We start from the raw sequence: 9132 nt of genomic DNA on the forward strand, positions 1-9132 counted from the left end.
AAAAGCAAAATGGTTCTACGTACTTTTAATTTATCCGTACTGGTCTCTTTTTTGACTAATGAGGTGCTAACAAGGTATGGCTCGATCTCTTTTATGTAGGAAGCCACTATCTCTCATCAACCTGAAACTAGCAGTTCATCAAAGGGCGTCAAGCATGACTCTCCTAAGGTAGGGAAAAGGAATATGTTATCTGTCTTATTTTGCTGCCCTTCTTTAACCATTGAAATGTAAGTGAGGTGCAATTTTTTTCTTTTTGGTGCAAGAAGCTATATACTATTTCTGTTGCAAAGTGTTGAGGGTGCTATTTGTAAGGTAAAAAGTAATGCAGGAGCAGGCAGTCATGAATCATGATAGCTCTACACAAATTATGGAGACTTCCAATGATAAAATTCTAGTCTTATAACTATCCTTCGGCAATTGCAGAACATCTTGCTAGTATTAATTAAGAAGAAAGATAATATTCAATAGATCACACATACGGTACAAGTTGATCATCACAGGAAATGAATAAATGACTTTATCGATATAAATATATGTATATATATATATATATATATAAATCTGACTCACCAGTGGGTCTTGATTCAATTTTATTTAAATGTAAATAAATCCAGACTCTTGAATAAGTTAGGAGGCAACAATTTTACTTAATGTTTAATATGAAAACCAGCCGGAGTTATCAGGTGGTGATGACGTGAGACTTTCTTGAAGATAGCCCATGTCAAATGAAAGTACAACGGAAAGCCTGCTATAGCAAAGAATATTAGCAGCAAGACTGACCATGAATATGATGGAAAAGCTGCAGATTTAAGCTTTTCTCTTAGAATGAAGAAGTGTGCTGCAGAAAAACATATTGCGGTAGATGCTATAGACAGGTAGAACGCAGTTAAAGCCAACAAAAGCTTCATTGGTAGGGTACTACGAAAACTGCTTTCTTTGTGACCGGAGGTGAGGATTGCAAGGAACATGATCACCGATAACAATGAAGAATAGAAGGAGACATAGGATGAAATGGCGAAAATATTAAATGCCAGCTGCCTTTCGAAGTGGGGATTGCCTTCGTTATCCACGTTACCAGGCACGGTGGTTGACATGTTAAAGGCAACCGTGACAAAGAGACCTGCAACAATTGAGCATGCATTCGATGTGTCATGTAGCCACTTTCCACCATTTTCCACAAGAGTCTCATGATTTTCCATGAAGATCTCCCCTGGAGTTTTGCCTTCATTGTTGGAGAGATGAAGGAAGCCTTGTGGCACGGAGTTCATTATGTGCTGTATCCAACAAGACCAAAGGAAACAATGGCAACAATAACAACAAAAGAATAATGGCTATTAGGATTTTGGAATTTCATCAAGAAATTAAAAAAAAAAAATTTGGAATTTTTAATTTTAAAATTTTTTTCTCGGGCTATTGTATATAATAGTGGTAGGCTAGCCCTCCAAAATTTCAAACACTTTCCCAGCCGTTGTTACATGGATTCAAAGTTTGAATCCAAAAACTATTTTCCTTAATTATATATAGACACTCAACCATAGGATTATTAACAAGGTTAAGAATCCAAGTCCAACATATATAGTTCTCCCACGATTCTAATTTACATTTCTAGCTTTAAAATGATATGATTTACATTAAACAGAAAGATAAAAGTATGGTCGCTTTCTTAAATTTATTTTATTTTATTTTATATCTAAAATTTAGGTAATATAAAGTTCCAAATTTACAATTTATGCATTTACTTTTGGACATTAAAATGTGTAAAACAAAAAGCTAAAAACTAAAAGAATGGTTATCCAATTCTTTCATTGTATCTAAGGTTTGTGTACTCGAACGTTAGACCTAGAAACTTTATATTTAAAGCCAAGACCCAACACAACAAAATTTGGTACAATCCTAGAAGAGCAATTGACTCAAATCAATTGGCACACTAAACGTTCATCATTGCCCAAGTTTTTTCCAGGTTAATGTTGCAAGTGGTTTAAATACCATACCATGTGTCACAATTTAGTCATTTTACGTCAGCCCTAAGCCTGTTCCAACGATGTCAATGATATATGTCACTTGCTATGTCAACAAGTCCTCTTTTTTATATGACCTGAATTCTCGAACTAGTTTTGATCTGGATCTGATACTACTAAACTTTTGACTAGCCCTCTGATTGTTGACTTTCGACAATTGATTTGACTAGTTGACTTTTTCAATTGAGCCTACCATTTTTTTTTTTGGCATAAATTTTGATTTGGATTGTTTTCTCATGTATGGCTCAAAAATACTCAAATTGGCGCATTTGGGCCTCGTATATACCAAATTCACCAATCCACTTACAAATTTTTTTTTTTTTTTTGCTGAATCACTTACAAATTTATATCATATCATGTGCCAATCTATCATTCATCCAATTTGGTCACTTTCAAGACTTTATTAAAGCCAACTTTGAGGGATCTTTACAAGCTTTTATTTCAAACTTAAGGCATCATCAAACTTCTACCTTGAGTTTGAGGGAAATTGTTAAAAGTAATAATTGTAATGTTTACTATTACTAGGATGTGCCATGTGATGCATGACTTTACTCAAAATTGTATTAACAATTAGTGAGTCACTTAGTAAGGTTTGCAATATTCAACAAATATTTAAATGCATTTAAATTATTTTGTACAAACTATTGGTGTAATACATACACATATTAAGACATTAGGCACAAGCTTTATTAATTTTTTTTGTTGATAATGTTTCAATAGTTTATCTTGAATTAAACTTAACTATCAAGAATTTACTCAAAATTATAAGGTTTAAAACTCAAACAATATAGTCTTACGTAAAGTAAATTATTGGTTGTGGAGAACTATCTTTATATTATGGAGAACTTTTTTTAATAATGAATGAGAATGTATGCACTTGGTGCATAGAAAAGTTTGCTACTTTGTCTAACCACAACTTTTAGGAACCAACTTTTGTTATATAGTATATGATGTAATGGCTTAAGAGTCTAAATTTAGTGTAATGTCCAGTTAGACTAATCCTAAATTCCTAATTCCTAATCTTTATATATATATATATATATATATATATATAAATCTTGCTTAAGGGTTGTTGTAAACATGAATTAAGTATACAGTACAAATATAACTTCTAGAGTTTTATCGTATAGATGTAGGAGGTCAAACCTCAAACCACATAATTTCCTTTCTAGGTTGGTGCTCGTTTCTCTGTTTCTTTGATTAATAAGAGTTTTACTCATTTTATTTATCCCAAAAAAAGAAAGAAAGAAGAAAAGTGCACTTTATATTCATACCTCATACCACTTAATCTCCCATTGCATTTGCAATGCAGCCCCAGGAATTAGGCCCGACTTCTGCTCTCGTAGTTCAGGCTGTTCAGCTGCGAGGTGCAGTGCGCTATTCCCGTTTTTATCCAGTTTATGAAACATACTTTCAATCCGTAAATGGCTTTTGCGGAATAGCTCATATACTTGTGTTCGTCTGTACTTGGCTGCCAACAGTACTATATTTTTTCCATCTCTCGTTTCGTCATGGATAGCCATTGGAAACTTGTGTAGTATTCCCATAACCATTTCTTTGATTCCATTTTTTGCCGCAGACAATATGGGTGTCTCTTTCTCTTCCAGTGGATGTATATCATACTCCGACACAATATTCCTATATGCAGCAATAAAACTTAAGTCTTCATCTTCATATCTAGTTAGCCAAGGGTTCGTCCCTCCATCGAAGTAGTGCTCTACGCTTATAGGTTTGATACAACGTTTCATGATCGTAACGGACAATCTGTGCGTCTCTTTTATCTTCTTTATTTCCCCTGATCCTCGGAATCATATAACAGAATATATATTATGAACAGCCAAGTATATTAGTGTACATATAGTTACATGAATACAGGGCCGAACCAGGATTTTAATTCGAGGGCCAAACAAACAATTTTTTAATGCAAACTAGTACTTTGTTAACAAAATATTAATATGAAAAATGCTAAATATGGTACTAATTTTACAAAGGCTAAATCTTAGATATTATTATATATTAGATTCTCTAATTAAATTCAGACATATAATTTTATTTAATTTAATTGTCATTGAAAAGCAACACTGTTTGCATGTATTTCTTTAATAAATGCAAGTATGCATTTGAATTTAATTTGACTCCAAATCTTCTGTATCATTTTTCCTGCTTCACTCTATACTTCACCAATACAAACTTGCCACGTATTCACCTAATTAATTAAATACTATCATTTTTGACTTATTAATACTACCGTTATTGATTAATAGTAGTATTTAATTAATTAGGGGAGCACGTGACAAGTTTTTATTAGTGGAGTATAGAGTAAAATAGGAAAAGTGAGACAGAAGATTTAGACTCATTTAATTGCGGGTGCATCTAAGTTTTGCCCTTTTACAAAAAGCTCACAACCTTACCTAATTTAAGATCAATAACATAATAAATAATTCTTTCAGCCAAAAAAAAAAAAAAAAAAAGAATAATACTTGGGCTACAAGCTATTTTATTTATTTATTTATTTTTATAAATTGTTGATGTGGTATGTCCAGCTATCTTGAGGAACTAAGGCTGTCACCAAATTTACTAATTCTTAATTTTTTTTTCTTTACAGGATACTAATTCTTAATAATTAATTGATGACGTTGTGTTTTTTTTTTTTTTTTTGGTACTGTGGCATTGTGGTTTGTAATCTTTGATTGAGAAATTAAATGGATTCTTGGTTCTGAGAATTAATTATTTGAAAAAATTGATTGTTTTTCAATGGGATGTGAATGCAAATGTGCTTGGTTTGCCAATTGGAAATTGCATAGGATGAGTGAGAAAATTACCAAACGGGAAAAATTTGAGATAATATTAATTTTCATATCTGATGTACAAAGTCGGTTGTGAACATTTTTTTGATCGAGATAGTCATGGTGTTTTGATCCAATTAAACCAAAGGGAGAGAACGTTATGTTTTTGCTTGTGTTACAATATTGTAAACCTAATCTTTCGTAGAGGTTACAAGAATTCTTCAAAATGGATCAAGGGAGTGATAAAGATATCAGAGCGAGAGGAGGTGTGAATGAATTGTACAGTTGTTTGCAGCAGCTAGAACCCTTGATTAATTCGGAATGATTTGTATTTTTCTTTTTAAAAAACCAAATATTTGTAGCTAAAATTTCCATAATGTACTAATCAAATAAAAGTCATGTATACCTTCTAATTACATGTCAAATATTTTTTGAACTAATTACTGTTACCAAGAAAAAAGTACGGTGTTACAAACAATGAACTATAAAGGTCAAACAACTTAACAGCAAAAGTATGTTGAATTTTAAAGAAATAAAATAAAATAATTAAGAAATATGGTGTGAAGTTCAGAAAAAGTAAAAAATTTCACACAGCACACAGCTACATTTGATCTCAGAGTGCATAATCATAGAAATGTGATGTCTAATTTTTTTTATTGAGTTCTTTTGATAATTTTTAAAATTTTTTAGGGGGCTAAGTTTGTTTTTAATATTTAAAATTTTACTTTTATATGTAATATTAAAGGTAGGCCATCCCCACCATGCGTCTGCCCGGCTTGAACATCTTTACTGTGCTAACCTCTTGTGGACACAACTCAAAGGTGTGAATGAAAAATGTAAATATGCACATCCAGGTGGAAATTTTGACCCACGTTTCCAATGCAATTTTCATATGTGTAAATATGTGTGCAATAAATAGTGTGTAATAAACATCGCTCACGTTTTCAATGCAATTTTCATATGTGTATATATATATGTGCAATAAATAGTGTGTAATAAACACTACTCATAACAAGTATTTTCCATTAAGATTTTCCTATTTTTAAATAGAGAAACATAAAATAAGAAAGGCTAAAAAGTGAAAAGGATGGTGTACCAAATCCAAGAATGCGCTTTATTCCTTTGCAAGCAAATGTGATAATCATATAGGGGGCGCAACAATATTTCCAAAATGAATAGTGCTTATGATCTTCACTTTGGGATCCTTCAACATACACAAACAAATAAGTTAAGAACTTATTAAAAAAAAATTCAAACCTAAAAGAATAGAATTTTATGGGCATAAAGGTAAATGGCACATGTAAGATTTGGCATAGTATTAGGTCATTAGAGTATCCAACCCAAAAATTAACATCTGGAGAGGACCAACTTGGACATAAACCTTTACTAAGTCTTGAATCCAACCGATGCAGGATTCTTTAGCATTTAGAACACACTTGTTACAATTGCACTACTCACCTTTATGTCTCGATTTAGTAGTAACATTCGATCTTTCAGGATTCTCTTCATCTGCATTTTTGACTTTGTCACATACTTTGCCTATAATAGCCACTAGAGATTAGGAGAGAAATTAGAAACTAGTTTGGTTGTGTGAGGAAGCGCACACATAATTAAATATAAATATAAAAAAAGAAAAAGAAAAAAGAAAGGCTTTTCATTGGTTATGTATTTTTGTGTGTTAAAGTTTTTGCTGGGGAAATAATGCAGGAGACTCCAAATGAGAAGCTAATATAGCGTACATGGACATTATATTTAACCCCAAAACTTTAGTTTATAGGTTGAACTAGTTATGTTATATTAAGTATTAATCACAGCCAAGGGCTTTATAGTTGAATTGGTAATTCGCCATATATAAAATGCTTAAGGTTCTAGGGTGAAAGAGTTTCAAACTGCTGCTCGTTCCTTCCTTCTAAAAAAATTACTCATTCATTCCAATTGCCACAATTTCTTGTTCTATCATTTGTTTTAAAGTGATTTTTTTTAAGTGACTTTAATTAGTTATTACTAATGTAAGATTTTATTTCACTTACCAACTTGAATTATAGTCCACCTCCACAGCAATTGAATGAAGCTGACGCATGTTTGGTAGTTCTCAGGAAATTTGTGTTCACGCCTTTTATTCAATGGTCTTGTAAGTCTCTTATTAATTTTCTTAGGCACGTCAACCGGTGTCCCTTCGAAATAACACCAGAGGAAAATGACATGTAATGCTTTACAACAGAAATAATTCGAAGGTATAATGTAGAAAAATTGTTAGGTGTGCTAACTGCACCTAATAATCTCTCCTGAATGTATTGATCAACTCGGATTTTAACAACTAAGAGCATTCCCATCGGCTTGACAATTTAGTAACACTTACAATGAAAAATGATGATGCTCCACCATCCAAGGTGGCAACCACTTCGGAAGGCAGAAGGCTTCTCTGCTAAGAGATGGATCGGCAATATTCCATTCTCATCCACACAAGTAGCAAGTTCTCCGTGTAGGAGAAGTATCCGATATGCCAAATCTGCCAACCACAACGTTTAAAATATGGTTTAGCAAGTATTCAATCAGCCAACCAATTTCACCAATATACGGTAGGTTCTATGATTTTATTACAAGTAAACATGTAGCAACTATTGGTTTAAACATTAGTTTATTAAATTACATTATCTGAAAGGCATGAAGTGAATTTCAACAAATTAATTAAAATGCTCACCCCAATACTCCCTTTTGATGGCACAGTGTAGAATTGTCTCACCATCTTCTTTTCTATAGTAGGATGTGTCTAGGTGTCTTCTACAGATGGAATGGAGGTGAAAGAAAATCTCTGTTCTACCAAGCAGAGCAGCCAAGAAGAGAGGGCTCTTACCCTCCCTGTTACGTTCATTCCCCATTGATGGATCAGCTTCAGCAATGCAGATACACGTACTCAGACTCCCTGTTGATGCTGCCACATGCAAAGGGGTATTTTCCTTGATCGTTTTTATATTGTAGAACATCCTTGAACCGGTCTTTGTTATCATCAATTATTTTTACGATTTCCTTAACGACATCTGTAAGGTTGAATTTAATCAACCATTTTATTGGCTTCATTCCGTGCCAAATTTGCTTGTATTTCAGCATTTAGTAACCCTGTATTTAGGTGAGTTTTGTTGTAAGGGTAGTGAGTGAGATAGAGTGTTGATTGCTCAAGAGTGTGCAATAAAACAGAGACTCGCGGCTTGATCTCGCGGGTGGCTCACGGCTGCAAGCCACTAGACGCAACACACGTTCCAAGCATGCCAAAAGGTGAATAGTCATGCTAGCTGGAGCACTACAGGACAAAACAGGACAACTGGCCATACAGTTATCTTATGACTGGAACTCGCGACTCAATTAAGTCGCGAGGCCAAGCCGCGAGCCACCCCTGTTTTGTAAAACCTGACATTTTACATTCCTCTCTCACTCCAGTATAAATACCCCTTATACCCACAAATGAAAGAGAGCTTCCAGAGAGAATTTGAGAGAGAAACCCTAAAGAAAAACAAGATTGATTCACTTACAATCTATACATTAGAGTCTCTTCAAATTCCTCAACTCTCTTCCTCTCCATTGTCAAATCCTTGAGAGGCATTTTACCAAAACCTTGTTCTCACCATATTCATCACTGTGAGATGGCTGTTTGGTTTTCTGGGAAGCAATTAGGAATGAACCAATCTACATTGGTTGATGCTATGGTCTAGTAGCGCAATCCGGGAAGCTAGAAAAGAAAAAAGTTCAGCGCAACCTCGTTGGAGCAAGAAGCTTGGAGGGCTTAGATGCACTGGGTAGATTAGGCTTGGAGGGTCTATTGCTGTCCATGTATTCCAACTACATTTTCTAGTGGATTGTTTACCTCTTGGAAGGCGGCAGAGAGGTTTTACGCCGAGGGTTTCGGTTTCCTCTTCGATAACACATCGTGTGTTGTTTTTGTGTTTGCATCTTCCTTCCCTTTTATCTTTGGCTTTTATTATCTGCTGTGAGTTGTGATTTTAATTTGGCTTAGATAGTTTTACCAATTCTATATTATAGCTTATGTTCATTTTCCGCACACTAGTTGTTTGACATATAGCTTGAATTGGTCAATTTGTAAATTGGGGTTCTAAATGTTGAAGGGTGTTTATACACATATTTGAACTTTCAATTGGTATCAGAGCGAGTGCACGTGTTGTGGTTTTATTACCTAAGTGCGATCCTAGACCCCTGTGTTGTGGTAGCTGTTATGGAAAATACCATGCTGAATTGTAGTTTAAGTGTTTGTGAAAATGACTCTATGCATATGTTTGAAGGGTGTCTTACCAATGAACTTGTAGAGTTGTTAAAAA

The 9132-nt window shown here is 33.8% G+C and overlaps 1 protein-coding gene across 1 annotated transcript; it reads right to left on the minus strand.

Moving 5' to 3' along the window:
- Window positions 1-3231: 3231 nt before the first annotated feature.
- Window positions 3232-7821, minus strand: LOC126709190 (uncharacterized). The gene is made up of 6 exons (XM_050409313.1): window positions 7506-7821; window positions 7164-7313; window positions 6835-6978; window positions 6263-6355; window positions 5901-6008; window positions 3232-3813 (listed from the first exon to the last, which is right to left on the minus strand). The coding sequence occupies exons 1-6, from the start codon at window positions 7810-7812 to the stop codon at window positions 3287-3289; spliced, it is 1329 nt and encodes a 442-aa protein (XP_050265270.1). The 5' UTR covers window positions 7813-7821; the 3' UTR covers window positions 3232-3286.
- Between the last annotated feature and the right edge of the window lie 1311 nt (window positions 7822-9132).

Source organism: Quercus robur, chromosome 12 (assembly GCF_932294415.1).
Source record: "Quercus robur chromosome 12, dhQueRobu3.1, whole genome shotgun sequence".
In the NCBI taxonomy this organism is placed as follows: domain Eukaryota; kingdom Viridiplantae; phylum Streptophyta; class Magnoliopsida; order Fagales; family Fagaceae; genus Quercus; species Quercus robur.